Genomic DNA, 23,051 nt, shown 5'->3' with positions numbered 1-23,051 from the left:
CAGTTCTTATAGATTGCAAGGTTTTCTCAATGAAACCCTTGTTGTATTGTTATAGTCTTTATTTCTTTATTTAGCATTTTATTTTCCCCCAATTATATGTAAAAACAAATTTTAACATCCATTTAAAAAAATCTTGTGTTCCAAATTCTCTCCCTTCCTCCCTCTCCACATCCTCCCCTTTGAGAAGACAAGCAATTCAACATAAGTTAATCAAGGGGTAGTCATGCAAAACATTTCCATATTAGTCATGTTGTGAAAGAATACAGACAAAAAACCTCAAAGTTAAGAAAATGATGCTTCAATCTGTATTCAAACACCACTGGTTCTTTCTCTGGGAATGATAGCAGCATTTTTCATCACAAGTCCTTCAGAGTTGTCCTGGATCATTGCATTGCTGAGAATAGCCAAGTCATTCACAACTGATCATCTCACAATCTTTTCTTTTTTTTGGCGGGGCAATGGGGGTTAAGTGACTTGCCCAGGGTCACACAGCTAGTAAGTGTCAAGTGACTGAGGCTGGATTTGAACTCAGGTCCTCCTGAATTCAGGGCCAGTGCTTTATCCACTGCGCCACTTAGCTGCCCTCTTCTTGTTGTAGTTTTTAAAAAAATTAATATCCTTTTTCCATCCTTTTGGAGAAACAGGTATGGACACAGGCAAAGAGTGTGCTTGGTAGAGATCCTTTTGCTGCAGCAGTAACAATAGCCCACATCTGGCTTGTTTTTCTGTTTTCCTCAAACCTAGAGGAAAACAAGTCGTCTTCACTTATTATTTAACAAAGGAGTGCAGCATATGATTTGGTCACCAGATGGCACTACCCTCAAGTCACCAGCTGAGTGAGTTCATCAGAGGGCATCCAGTATGCCTGCATTGGCTTTGTCAGAGCCTAAAGTATCCCCATTACTCACCAGAGGGCAGTCACCCAACAAACTTTTACAATTCCCTCTACTATTACTCTGCTGAAAAATGATGTCAATGAAAACAATATGGATAACAATACCATACTCTAACATTTAGACAATTCCGTCAGAAATAATTTCATTTCATTTCTATCTAAGCCATTTTTAACTTGGAGAGAAATATAGGAGTCTTTTTGGGGGGGGCAGGGCAATGAGGGTTAAGTGACTTGCTCAGGGTCACACAGTAAGTGTCAAATGTCTGAGGCTGGATTTGAACTCAGGTCCTCCTGAATCCAGGGCTGGTGCTTTAACCTGTCCCCATTTATAGGAGTCTTAAACAAGGAGGAGATATCTTAACATATAATATTCGGGGTGCAGTGGATAGAGCACCTGCCCTGGATTCAGGAGGTCCTGGGTTCAAATAAGGCCTCAGACACTTATTAGCTGTGTGACCTTGGGCAAGTCACTTAACCCTCATTGCCCCACCTATATATATAAAAATATTCAATTAACTTTCTAGAATTGGAACAACCAAGCTGCCATTCCATTTGTTCTGGACCACTTCTTTAAAGGAGTCAATGAGATCCCTCCCATAGATCATTATCAATCCAGCATCTAGATTGAATGGGAGGCAGAATGAGTCAAAGAGGGCCCTTCCTGTGGGACAGAGCCTGATCTAATCAGGGAATAAGGAAAGGAGAAGACCCTTCGATCCATTCACTGAAAGAAAGATTATTTTTTGTATTCAACCTATCACCCACCTTTTTGAGGGGCTTTTCCAAAAGGTCTGCAAAGGGCTTCAGAGGAAAAGTCATTTCCTTTTTTTTTTTTGGTGAGGCAATTGGGGTTAAGTGACTTGCCCAGGGTCACACAGCTAGTAAGTGTTAAGTGTCTGAGGCCAGATTTGAACTCAGGTCCTCCTGAATCCAGTGCTGGTGTCTTATCAACTGCGCCACCCAGCTGCCCCTGAAAAATCATTTCTTAATATTTCTAGAGAAACTAAAAAGGAGATTTTAAAATGCTTCCACATCGGATTAAAAGTTTTAGCCTATGAGAAGAGAAATGTAATATTAGTCTGAAATATAAGAATTATGAAAATTTCAATATGGCTCTCTCAGTGGCTTGCTCTTTATCCTCTATTTGGGAAACTTCTAACTCTTCATCAACTATCCTGACTTTTAGTGACCAGTGATTTTTTTTTTTGTTTTTTTAGTGAGGCATTTGGGGTTAAGTGACTTGCCCAGGGTCACACAGCTAGTAAGTGTTAGGTGTCTGAGGCCGGATTTGAACTCAGGTCCTCCTGAATCCAGGGCTGGTGCTCTATCCACTGTGCCACCTAGCTGCCCCGCCAGTGATTTTTTAAATGAAACAAAGTGAATAACAATCAAAGCATTGTTACAGAGCAAAAATATAAGGAAACTATTCTATCTGATCATCTCCCCAGCCTCCCACAACCTCCTCCTAAGACGGTTGAGGGGCCAAAGAACAAATTTGGTGTTCAGAATTCACTAAGATCAGCTCAGCAAACAAATGAAGAAAATGGTGTCAAGCACCAGGATTTATGGCAGTTGTATGGGCCTGCTTTAAGAACACTGGTTTCTCACAGCAAGGCTGGTCTCTCACAACACAATGATCATTCTCATCTAGCATTGCTTTCTGGTCACAACAATTGCTGGGTCTGTTTAATTGCTGTTCTAATTTTCTATCTTCACTATACTATAAGTTTCCAAAATCTGTCCAAGCTTATCGTTCACCACATTCACCTTAAGTTGTATGAACAAAAGTTGCAGTAGCAGCAACCAGCTTCAGGTTGTCTGCCTCACCCAGAGCTTATAATTTTGAAAGCCTTGGGTGGTTCTTGGCCACGTGGAAAGGGTGACAGAAAACGTTAGCCCCAAAGTCTCTTTTCGTGGTAAAATCTAAAATCAAGCAATGAGGTAGGATCAAGTGATGTGACCACATGCAACATCTTGTCCCATTTCTCAACTTCTTTCATTCTTGTCACAAGTTGAATTGAGGGCAATACTGCTTTTGATATTCTAAGTATTGTAAACTCTGGTGTCCCCTTGGCCTCTCATAGGGATAAAATTGTGAAAGCCAAGTTACACAGGGAAGGTGTTTCATCTGATATTTTTTTCATGGACATGAATGATTTTTTAGGAAACAGCATCCTGATCAGGAAATATCCAGAAAATTAAGTTGAAATTGTCTTCCTAAAGACCAGCATGTCTCCTCCTCCTTTTCCTCCTCCTTCTGGGGCAATGAGGGTTAAGTGACTTGCCTAGGGTCACACAGCTAGTGAGTGTCAAGTGTCTGAGGCCAGATTTGAACTCAGGTCTTCCTGAATTCAGGGCCAATGCTTTATCCACTGTGCCATGTAGCTGTCCCCAGCATGTCACTTCTATATCAACATGTGTTAAGACTAAAATTCTAGCTATATTGTCTAAAATATCTAATGATATGGTCGCCAATAAATTATAAGCTTTAGCAAGAGTTAGACTTTTAAGCATTTATTAAGGAGAATAAGAATTTGGTAAAGAGAAAAAGAAAGGCCTACATTCATCTATCCATTAAAGGGAGAGTGCATTTCTAGCTCCCTTCTCCACCAGAGTCCTCAGGAAAGAGCATGAGTCAGAGCATCAGGCTCCCCCTTCTTCCACCCACAAGCAAACTTCACTTCCTGACGCCAAAGAAAAGATGCATGGTCTGGCCCTCAGAGACCTTCATCTCATGGCAGAGCTTTTCTACAGTAAGTCTCCAGCAGGTGGCGTCATTCCAATCGTTACACATGCTAGATCTGGGTAAAATCTGAAGACAGGGTATCCTCTCTACTGTTTCTGGAAGAATACAATCTTTGGGCATATCACTGAACAAAGATAGAGTTCTGCCCTCAAAGGATGGAAGGAGTGGGAAGCTGACTATATTTGTTTGTTTGTTTGTTTTGTAGCTGACTATATTTGGTTGAAGAGTTTTAAAAGGAAGGAAGGAAACAAGAATTTATTAAATTCCTATCATATTCCAGGCATTGTGCTAAGCACTTTACAAATTTTATTAGGGACTCTTACTTTTTTAACCATTCTGTGCAGCTCTACACACCACACTATAGATAGATACTAGTAGCCTGCCATTGTCCAAATAAGATCCCAATCTAAACTAAGTTATGCATACATTTTTTTAAAAATTGTAAAAAGATTTTTAGCTAATCATTTCCATTTCTATTTCCTTTTACGCATAAAGAACAGAATGCTCTTTCCACAATACCATACTAGTTTCTGAAAGGTCTTGGGATCTCAGGTCTTCTTACTGTGGGACACAGTGGGACATCCCCTACTTTAAAGGTTCAATCATAGAATGTTAGAGCTGGAAGGAACTTTGGGGGATCATCTAGTCCAGGGTTCTTAACCTTTTTTTTTTTTCCTGTGACAGGGACTCCTTTGGAAGTCTGGTGAAGTCTATAGACTCAGAAGAATGCTTGTAAATACATTTTAAAAAATACAGAATTATAAAGGAAAGCAATTATATTTCAAGTTCACAGATTTCAAGTTAAGAACTCCTGACTTACTACAACCATCTCATTTTACAGTTGAGGAAACTGAGACAGAGAGGCTTACACAACATCACACAGAAAATTAGTAAGAGAGGTAGAACCCATATCTTGTTTGGGGTTGGTGTAGTACAGTAGAAAGAACACTCTGGAGTCAGAGCATTTAGGTCCAAACTTTGCCTCTATCTGTGTAACCAGGAAAGACATTCAACTGTCTAGGGCCCAGTTCCTTTATGATCTCCTGATTTGTAGGGCTAATCGTGCTGCCTCACCATACCTTCCCTTTCACTGAGTGTAGAGATACTTTCCTTGGGAAGTTTGAGAGTTGGGAGAATAAACATAGTGTATAAAGGTAGATTCTCAGTCTTTTTTGTGTCATGCTGCTTTGGCAGTCTGGTGAAGCCTGTGGACCTCTTCTGGTAATAGTTAAAAAAGCACAAAATAAGACACACAGAATTACAAAAGAAACCTAGGGTTGAGGGCAGCTAGGTGGCGCAGTTGGATAAAGCACGGCCTTGGATTCAGGAGGACCTGAGTTCAAATCCAGTCTCAGACACTTGACACTTAACTAGCTGTGTGACCCTGGGCAAGTCACTTAACCCTCATTGCTCTGCAAAAACAAAAACAAAGAAACCTAGGATTGAACAGGCTGTCTCATTTGGTTCTCACAGCAACACTGAGATAAGTGCCATAATAATACATTTTTACAGATAAGAAAATTAAGGCTGAGGCAAGTCAAGCGACTTTCCTAGGGTCACATAGCTAGTGTCTGAGGCAGGATTTAAATGATAGCTAACATTTATTTAGTGCTGACTTATGTGCCAGGAACTGTGCTAAGCGTTTTACAATTATTATCTCATTCGATCTTCACAATATCCTTCAGGGTAGGCACAATTATATCATCCCCATTTTACAGATGAGGAAACTAAGGCAAACAAAGGTTAAGTAACTTGCCCAGGGTCACACAGCTAATAAGTGTCGGAGGGAGGATTTGAACCCACGTTTTCCTGACTCCAGGTCCAACACTCAGGTCACTGAGCAACCTGGCTGCCTAGTTATAAAAATATTTTTTAAAGATATAAAAAAGTTCATGGATCTTACATTAAGAATGTTCAGGGGGGCAGCTAGGTGGCGCAGTGACCTGGGCCCTGAAGTTAGGAGTACCTGAGTTCAAATCCGACCTCAGACACTTAACACTTACTAGCTGTGTGACCCTGGGCAAGTCACTTAAACCCAATTGCCTCACTTAAAAAAAATTAAAAAAAAAAAAAAGAATGTTCAGGGCGGGGCAGCTAGGTGGCGCCGTGGATAAAGCACTGGCCTTGGATTCAGGAGCACCTGAGTTCAAATCCAGCCTCAGACACTTGACACTAGCTGTGTGACCCTGGGCAAGTCACTTAACCCTCACTGCCCTGCAAAAAAAAAAAAAAAAAAAAAAAGAATGTTCAGGGCCAGGTTTGTGAGGACACGTGAACGGTCAGCGGTCAAAGCTAAAGGCAAAGAATGACAAACAGCGAGGAGGACCCGGAGGGACTAAGTACATAAACTCAGCACTTGATTCTCAAACCCCCTTGGTCCCTCCTCTGAAGGCGGAGAGCTGTGTAGAAACTGCCAATCTCCGCCTCAGAGAATGATAGCCACGTCCCCTCTTTAGGGAGAGCCAGAGAGACGTCACGGGAGCTGAGGCGGTCCCACTCCGGGAGACACACTAGGATTGGTTCGCCTGGAAGCGGCGGGTGGCGAGGCGGCTCAATGATTGGTGGGCGGGGGAGGGGGGGCTGCGAGGCTGCTGGAGGGGAGGGGCCTCTGCAGGCCTGGGTTTTGAGGCAAGCGCTGGACGTCCTTCTCCACGCTTTGTGGCTGCTGTGGAGAGGGTTTGGGGGTTTGGCGGTGTGGGGCTGTGGGGTGAGAAGTGAGCAGGGACGATTCCTAGAAAACTTACCCGAGGGGACCTCCGGGTTAGGGAGGGTTGACCGGAAGCCAGATTAAGATTGACCGGAAGTGAGGCCTGTGGACGGGAAGAGGAGAGAGCAGGCCCAGAGGGGTGGGATTCTTGTGGGGAGGATAGGGGGTGGGGGTGGGTAGAGAGACGGGAGACTTGCGCCTAGAACTGCCCTGGGGTGGGGGCCGGGCAGGGGACTGGCCGCTACCCGGGGTTGGGCGGCCCAGATTTGTGTTTCTGCGCTCGCGCTCGGTGCTGGAGGAGCCCCGAGGGGTCTCGCCGCTGCTCCGGAGCCAGGGGCCGGGCAGGGGGGCCCGGAGTCCGGGGAGGGGCAGCCCTGGGCAGAAGGCCAGGTTTGGGGGTCGGGGTGGGCGTGTGCGGACTTCCCACTAGCCTCGGCCTGGTGGAGCGGAATTGCACCCCGCCGCCCGGCTTGGTGCTCGCGAACACCCTTCTTAGCGTAGGAAAGGCCGTGTCCCTGTGGAAGGAGGCGAGATGGCCTGGGCCCTGAAGCTGCCGCTGACCGACGAGGTGATCGAGTCCGGGCTGGTGCAGGACTTTGACGCTAGTCTGTCCGGGATCGGCCAGGAGCTGGGCGCAGGGGCCTATAGCATGAGGTGAGTGACTTGGTCCGATGGGCCAGACCTTTGTGGGCTTTGGCTTGTTTTTGAACAACAAAAGGTCTCCTTGAGAAAGTGTCTCCTGGGTGAGATTGGGAGAGAGGTTTTGGGTGTGGATGTGAAGCTCGAACTGCAGCGCAGCAAAAAGCCCCCTCCTTCCCCCTTCCTCTCGTTTCTTTTTCTCTTTTTTCCTTCTCCTTTCTATTTCCTTTTTCTCTCCTCTTTCTGCGTTCTCTCCTCTATCTCCTCTTTCTCCCCTCTTCCCTCTCTTCTCCTTTCCTCTCTTTTCTTTTCCCTTCTTCCTTCTCTCCTTTTTCCTCTCCTCTTTTCTCTTCCCTCCATCTCTCTCCCCCGTCTCTCCCTTCCCATCTCTTCCTCCCCCATCTCTCCCTCCCCATCTCTTCCTCCCCCATCTCTCTCCCCGTCTCTCCCTCCTCCATATCTTCCTCCCCCATCTGTCTCTCCCCCATCTCTCCCTCCCTCTCCCCCACCCCCTTTCTCTCCACACACTCACTGCTTTATTTGGGTGCTAATTGAAAAGGAAGAAGTGAAGCAAGAGGTTGTTGGGAAGTCTCATGCCTCTTGGGGGGGGGGGGTCTTAATCAGGACGCAAAAATGGATGGTGAAAAATCTATGCTTGGTTTCGAGATTTAATGGGGTTATGACGAGTAGAGCTGAGGTTGGGGTTTTATGTACAGGTGCTGCTGCTGGAACACTGGACACATAGTAACTACTTAATAAATACTTGTTGAAAGGAAATGAAAGACCTACTAGGCCTTAACGAAAGGGAGATTCACTCACCATTTATATTGGGGTAGGCAAACTGTTAAATGTGTAATTAAAATAATTTTTTTTTTTGCCAATAGATTTTGTTTTTATTATCACGGAAAATTCCCACTGTGTACCTCCCCCAAACCCTCCCAGAGAACCGTTCCTTGTAACAAAGAATAAAAAAAGTTAAAAAAAAACTAGCTAACATCCTCCAAAATCTAGCATTATGTGCAGTGTTCCATACCCATGGTTCCCCCCCCCCCCTTGCAAAAAAGCAGGGGAAAATATATTTTTATCTCTTCTTTGGAGCCAAACTTGGTCATTATAATTTTATATAATTATATTATTGTATAATTGCATTTCACTTGTATTTCAATTTCAATTATATTCAATTATAATATTGAATTGTAATTCAATTTCAGTGGCTTTGTTGTGCTTTGTATTTTCATTATTGTAGTTATTATATATGTATATATACGCATATATATGTTGTTTATGTGTGTGTGCGCGTATGTGTGTGTGTATATATGTTTTCTTGGTTCAACTTACTTTTCATCATTTCACTCATCTTTCCAACACTTCTTTGTTTTCATTATCTGTCGTTTCTTACAGCACAGTGATATTCCATCAAATGTATGTATTATATTTACCATTATGCAGTCTGTGACATCTTTGTTTCCATTTCTTTGATACTACAAAAAAGTGCTGCTCTAACATTTTTTTTGTTTTGTTTGGTGAGGCAATTGGGGTTAAGTGACTTGCCCAGGGTCACACAGCTAAGTAAGTGTTAAGTGTCTGAGGTCGGATTTGAACTCAAGTCTCCTGAATCCAGGGCCGGTGCTCTATCCACTGTGCCACCTAGCTGTCCCTAATATTTTAGTGTACATTGGGCCTTTCTTTCTGCAGTTGATCTGCTTGAGCTATTTGCCTATCAGTGTCTGATCAAGTGTGGAACATTTGTTTGTTAATTATGTATTATATTTGTACTTTGTATTATCATATTGTAGCTTTCCAATAATGTAAGTTCCTTATGGAGCAGATCTGTTTTTGCTTCTATCTTTTATCCTCAGTGCCTGGCACAGAGTAGTTGTTTCATACATGCTATGTTGAATAAATGAAAGGTTAGCATTTAACTTCTCCTCATGAAATATTCTTTTATTTATTTATTTCTCAACCAGTCAAGCATTTATTAAGTGATACTGTGGGCCAGGCACTCGGGATAAAAAGAGAATTGAAACATCCCTTTATTCTATATTCTATTCTATATTATAATGGCAGAAATAACAAGGGTACACATACATTCAAAGTAATTTTGTGGAGAAGTCACCAACAACTGGAAGGATGAGGAAAGGTGGCTCTTGAAGGAAATGAAGGATCCCTAGAGATCAAGGTAAGGAAGGAGAACATTTCAGGCATGAGAACAGTCAATGCAAAGGCATTGTGATGAGAAATGGATTGTCATGTATGAGGTATAGCAAGACTATATGTGTGAACAGTAACATCTAACTACTAGTTAGGCTATTGCAGTAGTTAGTGTAGGCAAGAGATGATGAAGGTTTGAAGTAGGTGATGGCTGTGTGAGTGAAGAGAAGGGTGATGGATGCAAGAGATAGTGTGGAAATAGAAACAAGATTTGAAAATGCCAGTTGGATGCATGAATCTAGTAAGAGTTGAGCTTGATGTTCAGTTTAGAATGTGCATTCTGCGCTGGTGATGCGGCATTGGAACTCAGAGAGACTGAGGTGGAAGGCATAAATCTAGGAGTCATCTGCAAAAAATAAATTTTTTTAAAAATGTAAAAAGAGGGGCAGCTAGGGTGGCGCAGTGGATAAAGCACTGGCCTGGATTCAGGAGTACCTGAGTTCAAATCCAGCCTCAGACACTTAACACTTACTAGCTGTGTGACCCTGGGCAAGTCACTTAACCCTCATTGCCCTAAAAAAAATTTTTTTTAAAGACTAAAGGAGTCATCTCCATACATAGAGGTGATGATTAAACCCATGGGAGCTTTGAGTTTTCCAAGTTAAAGTAGAGAAGTGGTCTAGGGTGGACAGCTAAGGGCAGTGAAATGGATACAAACATATTATTATTAGGATATAAAGGAGACTGAAAAGGAGCATTCAGACAGATTAGAGGAGAACCCAGAGAGAAATTTGTTACATGAAAATCCAAAGAAAAGAAAATATCCTGGAAAAGAGGGTGTTCAACTGTGTCAAATGCTGCAGAGACCAAGAGGGATGAAGATTAAGATTATCATTCTGATTTTTTTCTTTTTTGGTGAGGTAATTGGGGTTAAGTGACTTGCCCAGGGTCACAGAGCTAGTAAGTGTTAAGTGTCTGAGGTCGGATTTGAACTCAGGTCCTCCTCAATCCAGGGCCAGTGCTCTATCCACTGCGCCACCTAGGTGCCCCATCCATTTTGATTTAAGAGATCATTGGTAACTTAGAAGAAAACAAGTTCAGTTGTTGATGAGGTCCAAACCAAAGCCAGATAGATGGTAGAGTGGAGAGCAGAGGAAGTGGAGACATGGAGTATAGGTAGCCTTTTCTATGAGTTTGGCTGAAAAAGGGAGGGAAGATGTAGCAAGATAACTTGAGGAGATAGTAGGCTCTAATGAGGTTTCTTTTTTCAGCATATTATTTTTGTAATCATCTCTAAGTTATTCTCCTTGGTTTGCTCTTTTTTTCTATATCAGTTCATATAAGTGTTTCCATTTTTCTTTAAACAGTAGGTTTTCACTTCTTATGGTGCAGGACTACTTCACTTTGATATACCATAGTTTGTTCAGCCATTTCTCAGTTGGTGGGCACCATTCTGTTTTCTGATCTTTGCTACAACAAAAAAATGTTGCTATAATGATAATAGTAACTAGTTTCTATAATATGCTTTATTTAAGGGTTTGTAAAGCACTTTATAAAATATCCCATTTTATCCTCACAACAACCATTAGAAATAGGTGTTATTATTACCCCCCTTTTTTGCAAATGAGTAAACTGAGGCAAAAAAGAGGTGAAATGATTTGCCCAGGGTCACACGGCTGATCATTATATGAGTCAGGATTTGAATTTAGGTCTTTCTGACTCCAAGGTCAGGGCATTTTCCACCATGCCTCCTAGCCACTGTAAATATTCTTGTTTATATGGGTCCTTGTCCTCTTTCCTTACCCTCTTTTGGGCTCATGCCTAGTATTACCACTAGTTCACATATTTGCTTAACATTTCCTATATGCCAGGCACTATGCTAAGCACTGGGGTTATAAAGAAAGGCCAAAGGGGCAGCTAGATGGCGCAGTGGATAAAGCACCGGCCCTGGATTCAGGAAGGACCTGAGTTCAAATCTGGTCTCAGACACTTGACATTCACTAGCTGTGTGACCCTGGGCAAGTCACTTAACCCTCATTGCCCCCCCCCCCTAAAAAAAAGTTTTTCCTCCAAAAAAGTCTCTTGGGCAGCTAGGTGACTCAGTGGATAGAGCACCGGCCCTGGAGTCAGGAGGACCTGTGTTCAAATCTGGCCTCAGACACTTGACATTTACTAGCTGTGTGACCCTGGGCAAGTCACTTAACTCTAATTGCCTCACCAAAAAAAAAGTCTCTCTCACTATCCACCACTTTTTGTGTTTTAGGTATTGCCAGTATGATATCATCTGCCAGATATATTACTGGGTTCAATTTATATATCACAGTCCCCTTTTACATCCCTAGACTCAACTTCTTAAATTTTTTAAATGAGAGGACCTTCACACCATTGTTCTTTTTCCTTATCACTTAAATTTCTTTCTTTATCCACCTGTCAAGCATGGGACTTATTTTAGCAATTTATCTGGTACAGTTTATCTTTGTTTGTTCTTTAAAAAATAAACATTTTAATTTAATTTGGAGTTTTGAGTTCCAAAGTCTATCCCACCTTCCTTCCTCCCCTCCTCCCCTCCTCCCTCCCTGAGGCAGTAAGCAAATCACATATATGTTATATATGTGCAATTATGTAACACATTACCATATTAGTTTTGCTTGATCTTAAAAAGTAAATCATAGTCCATTGTAAAAAAATCTTTTTCTTGATCTAAACAATAAATATTCTTTTAAACTTTTTTCAATACATTCTATGTTTTCCACATTTAATCAGCAGGTTATTTTCTATTACTTTGTAGCGTACCACTGTACTTTGTGTATTATGCTTTCTGATATTTTTGTGAATTTTGTATTAACAATGTTCATGTGATCATCTTGTAGTCAGTAGCAATGCTAGCACTTTGGTTTCTTTTAGTGTTTGGTAGATTTCACTTGTGAATCCATCTGGTCTTAGTTTTTGGTTTTGGAATTCTTTTGTGCAAATTATTTCTTTTTTTTGAGTTGGGGTAAAAGTATGTGTTCTGTTGTATATTTTTATAATTATTCATCTGTTTCATTTATCATTTTTGTTGGCAAAATAGCTTCTAATGATTTCCTTCATAGAGGCAACATGGTATAACGGACAGAGCTGGCCTCTGAGCCAAGACTTAAAAATTCATCTCTAACAGGTATTGACTGTGTGACCTTGGGCAAGCCACTTAACTTTTAAGTAAGCTAGGCATTTCAAGGATTTTAAATTTCAGAGAAGGTAGCAATTTGCATTAGTTGGCGGAGCTTACTCACCTGAGAATTCGTGATATTGAAATCACAGATCCAATCAATCTCTGTCCTTGATTTTTTCTTCATTTGCTTTTAATTCTCCTTTTTCATTATTGTGTATATATGTGTATGTATATATATATATATATATATATATATAAATTCAATGCCCAAAGGGCAACAGAACTGTGATTTTGATTCAGCAATACCACACCTAGGTTTAGATCCCAAAGACAAAAAGACCTATTTGTATAAAAATATTTATAGCAGCTATTTTTATGGTGGCAAAGAATTGGAAATCAAAGGAATGTCCATCAATGGGGAATGGCTAAACAAGTTGTGGTATATGATTGTGATGGAATAGTATTGTGCTATAAGAAATGACAAGCAGGATGATTTCAGAAAGACCAGGAAAGACTTGTATGAACTGATGTATAGTGAAGTGAGCAGAACCAAGAGAATGTTGTGTGCAGTGACAACATTATTGTTTGATGAAGAACTGTGAATGACTTAACTGTTGTCAGCAATACAGTGATCCAAGACAATCCCAAAGGACTAATGATGAAGCATACTATCAAGCTCCAAAGAACTGATATAGGTTGAACAAAGACTGAACCATGCTGTTTTTTTAAATAAAAATATTTTATTATTTTCCAGTTACATGTAGAGATGGTTTTCAACATTTATTTATATGATTTCCAATTTCAAATTTTTCTCTCTCCCTCCCCTAGACAGCAGGTAATCTGATATAGGTTACATATATATAATAACATTAAACATAATTCTGCATTAGTCATGTTATAAGAGAAGAATCAGAGCAAAAAGGGAAAACCTCAAAAAAAAAAAAAACAGCACCAAAACCAAAATAGTACGATTCAGTCAGCATCCATATTCCACAATTTTGTTTCGTTTTTCCTGGATTTGGAGAGCCTTTTCCATCATGAGTCCTTTGGAACTTTCTTGTACCGTTGGATTGGTGAGAAGAGTCTAGTCTATCACAGTTGATCAACACAGTGTTGATGATACTGTGTATAATGTTCTCCTGGTTCTGCTGGTCTCACTCATCATCAGTTCATGCAAGTCCTTCCAGGTTTCTCTGCACTCTTCCTGCTCATTGTTTCTTTTTTGTTGTTTTTTGGGTTTTGGGTTTTTTTGCGGGGCAATGGGGGTTAAGTGACTTGCTCAGGGTCACCCAGCTAGTGTCAAGTGTCTGAGGCTGGATTTGAACTCAGGTACTCCTGAATCCAGGGCCGGTGCTTTATCCACTTCGCCACCTAGCTTCCCCCTGCTCATCGTTTCTTACAGCACAATAGAATTCCATTACATTCTTATACCACAACTTTTTCAGCCATTCCCCGATTGATGGGCAACCCCTCAATTTCCAATTCCTTGCCACCCTTTTCCCTTTTTTATGATCTCTTTGGGAAAAAGACCCAACAGTGGTATTGCTGGGTCAAAGGGTATGCACAGCTTTATAGCCCTTTGGGCATAATTCCAAATTGTTCTTCAGAATGGTTGGATCAGTTCACAGCTCCACCAGCAATGAATGCATTAGTGTTCCAATTTTTCCACAGCTTCTCCAACATTTATTATTTTCCCTTTTTGTCATATTAGCCAATCTGATAGGTGTGAGGTGGTACCTCAGAGTTGTTTTTAATTTGCATCTCTCTAATCAATAGTGATTTAAGGGGCAGCTAGAAGGCTCAGTGGGTAGAGCACCGGCCCTGGATTCAGGAGGACCTGAGTTCAAATCTGGCCTCAGACACTTAACACTTAATAGCTGTGTGGCCCTGAGCAAGTCACTTAACCCCAATTGCCTCACCAAAAAAAAAAAAAAGTGATTTAGAGCATTTTTTCAAATGGGAATAGATAGCTTTGATTTATTCATCAGAAAACTGCCTGTTCATATCCTTTGACCATTTCTCAATTGGGGAATGACTTGGATTCTTATAAATTTGATTTAGTTCCCTATATATTTTAGAAATGAGGCCTTTATCAGAAATACTGGCCATAAAAATTGTTTCCCAGCTTTCTGCATTTTCTTCTAATTTTGGATTGAAGCATGCTGTTTTTCACTTTCTTTCATTTTTTCTTTTATTCAACTTTTCTTGTAAAAATGACTTAATATGGCAATGTTTTACATAATTGGACATGTATAACCCATATCTGCTTACCCCCTGAGGAGGTGGACAGGGAAAGGAAGGAAGGAGGGATAAAATTTGAAATTCAGAATCTTAAATACAAATGTTATTGTTAGATTAAAATATGTATATGTAAATGTATAAAATTATAACATCTTATCTGAAAATGTATGAAAACACATATAAATACACGTATATACATGTGTGTATGTGTATCTGTTTGTGTGTAAATTCAACATCTTAATTCCAAAGTTGTCCTTGTTTTTTTTATATCTTCCTTTGAACTTCCTTCTGTTCTAATCTGTATGCCTGGGCATCTATCTAGGTGATATAGTGGATAGAATACTGAATTTTGAGGTAGGAAAGTCTGAGTTAAATCCTGCTTCAGACTTGAGCCATAATATCCTGGATAAATCCCATAACCTTAGTCTCAATTACCTCCTCTATAAAATGGGGATAATAATAAGACCTATCTTTATAGGGTTGTTTTGAGGTTCAAAAGAGATAATATACATAAAATGCTTTGTAAACCTTAAATGCTATGTAAATAGTAGTTATTATTTTTATATGTTTCATTACTTTGCTTCTCTGTTTTTAAATTGGTACTACTATTACTAGGGGCTCCTCAGTGGTGCTGTGGTTAGAACTCCATGCTGGAGTCAGAAGACCAGAATTCAAATCCAGCCTCACACTTACTAGTTTTTGTGACCCTGGACCATCGTTTAACCCTGTTTGCCTCAGTTTCCTCATCTGTAAAGTGACCTGGAGAAGGAAAGGCAAACCACTTATCTTTGCCAAGAAAACCCAAATGAAGTCGTGAAGAGTCAGACTTGACTGAAATGACTAAACAACAGAACATCACTATCATTAACCTCCATTCTTTTATCCAAAAAATCCCTCTCTTGTAACAAACAGCCATAGTCAAGTCACATACATTGGCCTTGTCTGAGAACATTTGTCTTATTTTGTACCTTTAGTTGACCTGTCTGTCAAGGGCCAGGAAGCATGCTTGGTATTAGTCTTCAGGTTAATTGTTGAATTGATTAGTTCTTAAGTCTTTCCAAGTGTTTTTTTTTACCCCTGTTGTAGTCATTGAATGAATTACTCTTGGTTTTTCTCACTTTTACCCAGCATTAGTTGATACAATAATATTCCTTTACATAATGGACCATAATTTATTCAACCATTTCCTGATTGAATAGGCATCCCCTACTTCTTTGCTTAAGTGCTGCTCTGAATATTTGTATATGTGTTGGTCCTTTTCCTCTTTCTTTGATCTTTTTGGGGTTTGTCGTGATGGTATCTGTTGGGTCAAATGGTATTTCACATTTTAATGACTTTTGTAGTGTCATTCCAAATTGGTTTCTAGAATAGCTGGACCAATTTATAGCTCTACCGACAGTGCATTATTTTATGCTTGTTTTCCTGTAGCTCCTCCAGCAATAGCCATTTTTCTTCTTTGTCATATTTGCCACACGGATGTGTGTGTGTGAGGTGGACCCCCAGAGTTGCTTTAATTTGAAATTCTCTAATTGTAAGTTATTTGGCTAGGTGGTTTGTTTTTTATTTGGTTGGGGTTTTGGTTTGGTTTGGGGTTTTTTTGCGGGGGGGGGGGGTGTTTTTGTTTTTGATAGCTTTGATTTCGTAGAGAACTTCTGGTTCACAGTCTTTGGCCCTTTACCTTTCCTCTCTCCATAATTGCAAAAGGTATCTCCTTGCCTACTTGTTGAATTTGTTTGTGATACAACCTTTTATATGTAGGTGATGTATACATTAGGAACTTATTCGTGCTATGTGGCATGAGATAGTCCTCTGCACAATTTTTCTATTTTTAAAAATCAGTACCTATAGTTTTTGTAATACAATTTCAGATCTGCTGTTTGGCCTTTTCCTACCCCTACCTTTTTTTTTTTCCTATTAAATTTTGTCCTAGATGAATTTAGTAATTTTTTAAACCTTTTTTTTCATCTTTTGGTTAGCTTGGTATGTCACTGGAAGAAGTAAATTAATTTACATTAGGATTGTCATTTTTATTGTCTTCACATGGTCCACCTTAAGCATTTATATAGTTACAATTATTTAATTCTGTCTTGAATTCTGTAAAGTATCTTGTAATTATATTCATATAATTCCCATGTGTGCCTTGCTATATAGGTTCCCAAGTATTTTATGTATTCTGTCACTTATTTTGAATGACATTTTCATTTCTCTCTCAGCCTTTTGGGTTTTCTTGGTAAGATAAAGGAAAAAATAAGACAGGTTTATTTTCTATCCTGTTTTGCTATAGTTATTATTTTGTTTAATTTTTAAGTTGAAACTCTAGGGTTCTCTAAGTAGCCTATCATATCATTTTGTTAAGGCTAAAATTCTAGCTAGTCTGTCTAAAATATCTAATGAGTGGTCGCCAATAAATTATAAGCTTTAGCAAGAGTTAGACTTTTAAGCATTTATTAAGGAGAATAAGAATTTGGTAAAAAGAGAGAAAAAGGCCTAGATTCCTATCTATTAAAGGGAGAGCACATTTCTAGCTCCCTTCTCCGCCAGAGTCCAGAGGAAAGAGCGCGAGCCTGAGCGCCAGTCTCTTCCTTCCTCCTCCCACTAGCCCGCGTCACTTCCTGACTCCTGGTCTTGCCCTCAAAGACCTTCCCTTCATGGGCAGAACTCTTCTACAGTAAGTATCCAGCAGGTGGCGTTATTCCAATCGTTACAGTCCCCCCTGTTGTTCCTCAAGAAACAAAATGTTTCCTTGACGGAACAGTAAAAAGAATATAATAACTATTGCTAACTAATAATATGTGAACAACAATATAGAAAAGGAAGAGAGGAAAGTTTTGTCCAGAGGGGCGATTTTTTTTTTCCTCATGAACCGACGCTTTGACATTAGTCTTGCAAAGGGAGGGCCTCTGCAGAGAATACATGAAAGAGAAAAAAAAACAACAAAAACAACAAATCAAAACTGTTCATTTAAAGTCTCTGAAAGTCTTTTCTCAGATGTCCTCTAGGTGTAGTCGTAGAATCGAAGTCTTTTCAGGGGTTGATGTGTGGATGCTGGTAATCAGCCAGGAAAATTTCCTACAAAATTGAGCTTAACACAACTTTAAAATAGCTTTGTCAATAATCAAATCAAACAATGAAAGTTCTCAAAAACATGTCTAAGGGAATTCAGAATCTTAGTTGTTACACATGAAACATATAATAAAACAAAAATTAAAACATTCTTTAAAATTATAATATTACTATAGTCCCCCCTTATGGAGGGTAATTGAGAAGACAATTGCTGCAATATTAATTAATAAAAATAATTTTTATCTTTGTTTTATCACTTTTTGCATCATCTGCCTAATTATCCTCATGCCATTATGAGAAATTAAAAAATCTAATATAATTGGTAACAGGTGTCAAGGCCAAATTCAACACTGTATTTATCATGACACCTGAGATAATTATGGGGGTTACCATAAAAGAACAGAGAAATGATGGGATATGAGCATTCCCACACTTGAGCAATATATACTGCCCATGCAGTATGCCAGGTCTAAAATAGGTGGATGGAATATATGTCCATGCCACCGAACATATTGGAAGAAACTGAGTCAGACTTAATCAGATGCATGGGATTGAGATGTCCATGGCATCAGGCATATAGGAGGGAGCATAGAGGCCAGGTGTAGAAGTGAGATGGGTGGGATGAATACTTCCAGCCATCTGTACAATATTGTGGGGAAAAATAAAATAAAATATTAAACCAAGAGAATCCAACCTCAACATTTGTCAAAAGCCGTTCCCTCGGCCATACCTTGACTTCATGCATGTCTCCCCTCATGTGACAGTTCAGTGTCTGCTCTTGCATGTATTCCTCTTGTGATTGGATGGCATCTTGGCCAACTGGCATCTGATAACTCAGAATAAAGGCAATTAATGTCTTAAATGATAAGTTCCCATAATCCAAGTCTCATATGGATTTAAAATTGAGGATAATAAATGATTGCAAAAAATGTGAATACATCTTGACTCAAAATATAATATATAATTATGCGACAATTTCAAATAATACCCCTTTTTTGTACTTAGTATACAATTACTTTTGTGAAAAATCAGAACATATTTAAATATAAGTTAAAGCACAACAGAATCTCAAAGAAAACTTTTTTTTAAAAAAAGAAAACTTTTACAAATGTTCCCCTCTTTTTTTTTTTTTTTTGGAATATGCTTATCAAAATAATACTTCTAGAATCAATTTACACTTGCCATGGCAACCAATTTGCCAGGGAAATGCTTTAAAGAGTTTGATCAAATAATCAGTTGAGGAAAAAAAATAACAAAAACAAACAACTCAGATTATGGGAGCACAATACTCCTAGAATTAACATTGTATTATGAAATCAAAACCATCTTGCAATTTTTCAAAATTAGATAGATAAACGAATAGAAGAAAATACACATGGAACAATAAAAGACAATGAAATTCAAACTAAGGAAGTCTAAATGAATATGAACTTAATATTAATAAGAGTATTACAAAATATAAACTTGATCGCATGACTATAAAAAGCTTTTACAAATATTCTCCTTGTTTTAGAAACTAAGTATAAGACACAATCTCAAAAGCATTAAAATCTCTATGAAAATAAACCTATACCATTAATTCCAAAATGTATACGTAATAGCATAGAAATCCTATGTAACCTCTGAACTGACATTAATAATCTGAGTGAAGTTAGAACACTTTTGATTCCGATATCTAAAATCCCCAATACTCATATCAATACCTTGCTGCTTACTTCTACATTTCTGTAAAATATATACCCTTCCATGGCAAAAGAAGCGGAGTCTTGAACTATGGTGATGATTGTCATTCTTATTCAGCTTAAGTTTTTCTTCTTTAACCCCTCTATATTGTCTGTCAGTCTTTTCACCATACAAATGCTTTATAAGATTACTAATTAAAGACAAAAGCAGGTTAGCAAAATTACGAACAAAACGGGCATATGTGGAACTTAAAGGGCTTTCTAAGGTTGTCTCAGAAGCACAGCCAGGCTGGGAAGGGCTGAGCCTGAAGCTGCAAATGTAGTTAGAGAAAGTTGCGCATGAGCATTAGATTTCTGGACTTCCCAGGCCAGGGAAGCAATGGGCTTGGCCATGGGAGGAGTAGAGGGTGGGGTCTGGAGAGGAGGGGAGGGACCAGAGCAATTTGAATCAGACTTGATTTTGAACTCAGGCCTGGATTCCTCTTCCCCCACTTTGCCTCCAGGTGCTAGGGGATTAAAAGCTTCTAGAGGGTGGGTCATTGCCTCCAGGCATGCAAAATTAGAGCAACAATTAGTGTTAGAACTGGGAAAAGCTGCAGGAATCTCTTCAGGTTTCTCTGAAAAAGCATGGTTGGGAGAGGGAGAGATATTTCCTTGTGTGAGTAAGTTGCTGGCTCTTTTAACAAAAATAAAAAGAAAAATAGAAAATCCACAAAAACAAAGCATTAACATGATCTTATCTCCCATTTGTCTGGTTAAACAGACTAAAATCAAAAATAGGGTAATTAGGGAGTTTAAAAGGTCCATTCGAAAAATTTTAAAGGGAAAACACAGCCAGTACACCAGTACTTAGTAGGGGAAATTTCTTACCCAACCAGAAGATCAGAAGACTGAGGTTTAGCTTTCCTCTTCGTGGTCAGCCATCTGTTAAGGCTAAAATTCTAGCTAGTCTGTCTAAAATATCTAATAAGTGGTCGCCAATAAATTATAAGCTTTAGCAAGAGTTAGACTTTTAAGCATTTATTAAGGAGAATAAGAATTTGGTAAAGAGAGAGAAAAAGGCCTAGATTCCTATCTATTAAAGGGAGAGCACATTTCTAGCTCCCTTCTCCGCCAGAGTCCAGAGGAAAGAGCGCGAGCCTGAGCGCCAGTCTCTTCCTTCCTCCTCCCACTAGCCCGCGTCACTTCCTGACTCCTGGTCTTGCCCTCAAAGACCTTCCCTTCATGGGCAGAACTCTTCTACAGTAAGTATCCAGCAGGTGGCGTTATTCCAATCGTTACAATTTGCAAAAAGCTTAATCTTATTTCTTCTTTGCCTATCCTTATTCTTTTAATTTCTTTTTCTTGACTTATTGCTATAACTGGCATTTCTAGAGTGATATCAAATGATAGCGGTGATAATAGACACCCTTGCTTTATCTCTGATCATTTTGCAGAAACTTCTAGCATTGCTTCTTTACAGATAATGCTGGTTCTTTGTTTTTGGTTAATGCTATGAAAGGCCTCTTTATTTTTATGTTTTTAAAAACATATTCGTAAACATTTGTAAAAGCTTGTTTGTGGGTTTATTTTGTTTTATTTTAGTAATTAACCTGGTTTATGATCTTTACAGTTTTGCTAATATTGAAACAACCGTGCATTCCTAGTATAAGGCAAACCTGGCCATAGTGATTTTTTTAAAAAATAATATGTTGCTATAGTCTTTTTGCTAATGTTTTATTTGTTATTTTTGCATTGATATTCATTAAAGATATTGGACTATAGTTTTGTTTCATTGTTTTTACCTCTGTGTCTATATATTAAAACTATATTATTTGTTGGATTGTTTTGTTTTGTTTTTTTGCAGGGTAATGGGGGTTAAGTGACTTGCCCGGGTTCACACAGCTAGTAAGTGTCAAGTGTCTGAGGCTGGATTTGAACTCAGATCCTTCTGGTGCTTTATCCACTGCCACCTAGCTGCCCCCCAAGACTATATTATTTGTATCATAAAAGCAATTTGGTAGGATCATTTCTTTCTCTCTTTTTGAGAAGTTTATTAAATATCAGTTCATTGTTCTTTGACATATATATAGATAGGTAGATAGATATATACACACACATACATATGCAAGATAATATCTGCTCTTAATCATCCTGTTAATATTCGTTAAGTGCCTATTATGTGCCAGGCTAAGCACTTGTTGTTTAGTGATGCTCACCAGTTACCACATTTGGGGTTTCTTGGCAAAGATACTAGAATGGTTTCCCATTTCCTTCTCCGACTCATTTTATAGATAAGGAAACTGAGGCAGATAGGGTTAAGTGACTTGCGTAGGGTCACATAGCTAGTGAGTGTCTGAAGCTGGATTTGAATTCAGGTCTTCCTGACTCCAGGCCTGGCACTCTATTCACCTAGCAACCCCTATTGCTATGTCTTACAGATAAAAAAAGAGGCAAAAGACAATCCCTACCCTAAAGGAACTCACAATCTAATGGGGGAGACAACATGCAAATAAATATATACACAGTAAACTACATACAGGATAAATAGGAAGTAATGAACTGAAAGGTACTAGAAGTAAGAGGGGTTGGGGAAGCCTTCCTGTAGAAGGTGGGATTTTAGTTGGGACCCAAAGAAAGCCAGGAAAGGGAGGAGGGAGAGCGTTCCAAGCACGGAGGGCAGCCAGAGAAAATTCCTGGAGCCAAGAGATAGAGTGTCTTATTGGTGGAACAGCTAGGAGGCTGATGTTGCTGTACTGAAGAGGACATGCGGGGCAATAAGATATAAGAAGACTGGAAAGGTAGTAAGGGACTAGGTTTATGAAGGGCTCTGAATGCTAAACTTTGTATTTGCTCCTGGAGGCCATAGGAAGCCACTGGAGGTTTTTTGTTTTGTTTTGTTTTTAGTAAGGGGGTCACATGATCACACCTGCACTTTAAATTTTTTTTTTTTTTTTTTAGTGAGGCAATTGGGGTTAAGTGATTTGCCCAGGGTCACACAGCTAGTAAGTGTTAAGTGTCTGAGGCGGATTTGAACTCAGGTCCTCCTGACTCCAGGGCCAGTGCTCTATCCACTGCACCACCTAGCTGCCCCTACACCTGCACTTTAGGAAAATCACTTTAGTAGCTGAATGGAGAATGGCTTGAAGTGGGGAGAGACTTTAGTCACTTTGGCTATTGTTATAATCCAGGCCTGAGATAATGAGAGCCTTCACTTAAAATGGGGTCAGTGTCAGAGGAGAGAAGACCCTCTTCTATGAGAGGTGTTGCAAAGGTGAAATTGATAGGCCTTGGCAATAGCTTTGATATGGGAATGAGTGATAGTAAGGAATCTAGGATAAATCCCAGGTTGCAAGCCCGAGGGACTGAAAGGATGATGTTGTCCTCTACGGTAATAGGGAAGGTAGGAAGTGGGGGAAATTGAAGGGAAAATAAAATTAATTCTATCTTGGACATAATGTTTAAGAAGTCTAGTGGGTATCCAATTCAAGATGTTTGAATGGCAGCTGGAGATGAGAGACCACATATAGGAAAAAAATGCGGAGAAAAATTGGAGGCACCTATTGGAGAGTTTTTGAACTCTACAGACGGCCTTTTTTTGTTTGTTGTTGGAGGGGCAATGAGGGTTAAGTGACTTGCCTAGGGTCACACAGCTAATAACTGTCAAGTGTCTGAGGCTGGATTTGAACTCAGGTACTTCTGAATCCAAGGCCAGTACTTTATCCACTGCTCCACTTAGCTGCCCCCTACAGTAGGCCTTTTTGAAGAGTTTAGCTAGAAAGAGCAGAAAAGAAATA

At 39.6% G+C, this 23,051-nt stretch overlaps 1 protein-coding gene across 1 annotated transcript in view; it reads left to right on the top strand.

Annotated features, from left to right (window-relative positions):
* The first annotated feature begins 6,370 nt into the window (after positions 1-6,370).
* The window catches only part of TFCP2 (transcription factor CP2), a 72,625-nt gene continuing 55,944 nt past the window's right edge, over positions 6,371-23,051 (top strand). Inside the window, 1 exon segment of the mRNA XM_043965716.1 lies at positions 6,371-7,002. Coding sequence (XP_043821651.1) covers positions 6,881-7,002 — 122 coding nt within the window. The 5' untranslated portion in view covers positions 6,371-6,880.

This window comes from Dromiciops gliroides, chromosome 5 (assembly GCF_019393635.1).
Source record: "Dromiciops gliroides isolate mDroGli1 chromosome 5, mDroGli1.pri, whole genome shotgun sequence".
Lineage (NCBI taxonomy): Eukaryota > Metazoa > Chordata > Mammalia > Microbiotheria > Microbiotheriidae > Dromiciops > Dromiciops gliroides.
This window is presented reverse-complemented; position numbering and strand designations above follow the sequence as displayed.